Source organism: Passer montanus, unplaced genomic scaffold (genome assembly GCF_014805655.1).
Source record: "Passer montanus isolate IOZ18808 unplaced genomic scaffold, ASM1480565v1 scaffold394, whole genome shotgun sequence".
NCBI classification, from domain to species: Eukaryota; Metazoa; Chordata; class Aves; order Passeriformes; family Passeridae; genus Passer; species Passer montanus.
The window spans coordinates 60,428-61,164 of record NW_024368752.1 but is presented as its reverse complement, the minus strand read 5'-3'; the positions used below and the strand labels follow the sequence as shown (position 1 = coordinate 61,164).

Below are 737 nucleotides of genomic sequence, written 5' to 3'. Positions count from 1 at the left end.
GGTTTGAGGGGATCTGAGGGGGATTTGGGCAGGATTTGGGAGGATTTAGGCCGCGTTCCGGGGATTTTGGGGTGATTTAGGGGGGATTTGGGGAATTTGGGAGGATCTGGGGAACTTTTTGGGAATTTGGGGCGGATTTGGGGCGGAAATTCCCCCCGCGGGGTCGCCATGAGGCTCTGAAGCCGCTTTTGCTCAAACCGAAAAGAAAAAAAAAAGGGACTTTGGGGAGAAAACTTTAATAAATGTATAAACTTCCATCAATTTACAAACGTTTATAAACACTAACAACAAACATTTCCCGCCCGTTCCCTTTAGGCCCCGCCGCCATCTTGGCCCTGAGCGATGACGCCACTTCCGGCGCCTCCCTCTGACGTCACCCCCGGTTCCGGCGCGGCTGTGGCGGAGCGAGGCGGGCCCGGGAGGTACCGGAGGTACCGGGGGGGATTTGGGGGGGATTTGGGGCTCCCGGGGGGGATTTGGGACTCCCGGGGGGGCTCGGGAGGTGCCCGGGGGGCGGGGGCGGCTCTAGGGCGGCCCCGGCGGTGGAACCGGGGCTTCTCCCGTTCGCTGCCTCCGGTACCGACCGCTCTCCCTTCCCCTGTGCTCCCGTGCCTTTCCCCGCCGCCCTTTTCCTTCTCTTCCCGTCCCTGTTCCCTCCCGCTTTTCCCTTTTTGCCTCTTTTTCTCCTTTTTTTTTTCTCCTTTTTTTTCTCATTTTTTTCCTCCTTTTTTTTTCCT

The 737-nt window shown here is 58.1% G+C and overlaps 1 protein-coding gene across 1 annotated transcript in view; it reads left to right on the top strand.

The window, feature by feature from the left end:
* Positions 1-342: 342 nt before the first annotated feature.
* The window catches only part of UBL5 (ubiquitin like 5), a 5,432-nt gene continuing 5,037 nt past the window's right edge, over positions 343-737 (top strand). Inside the window, exon 1 of the mRNA XM_039718212.1 lies at positions 343-431. Coding sequence (XP_039574146.1) covers positions 343-431 — 89 coding nt within the window. The remainder of the gene's footprint in view (positions 432-737) is intronic.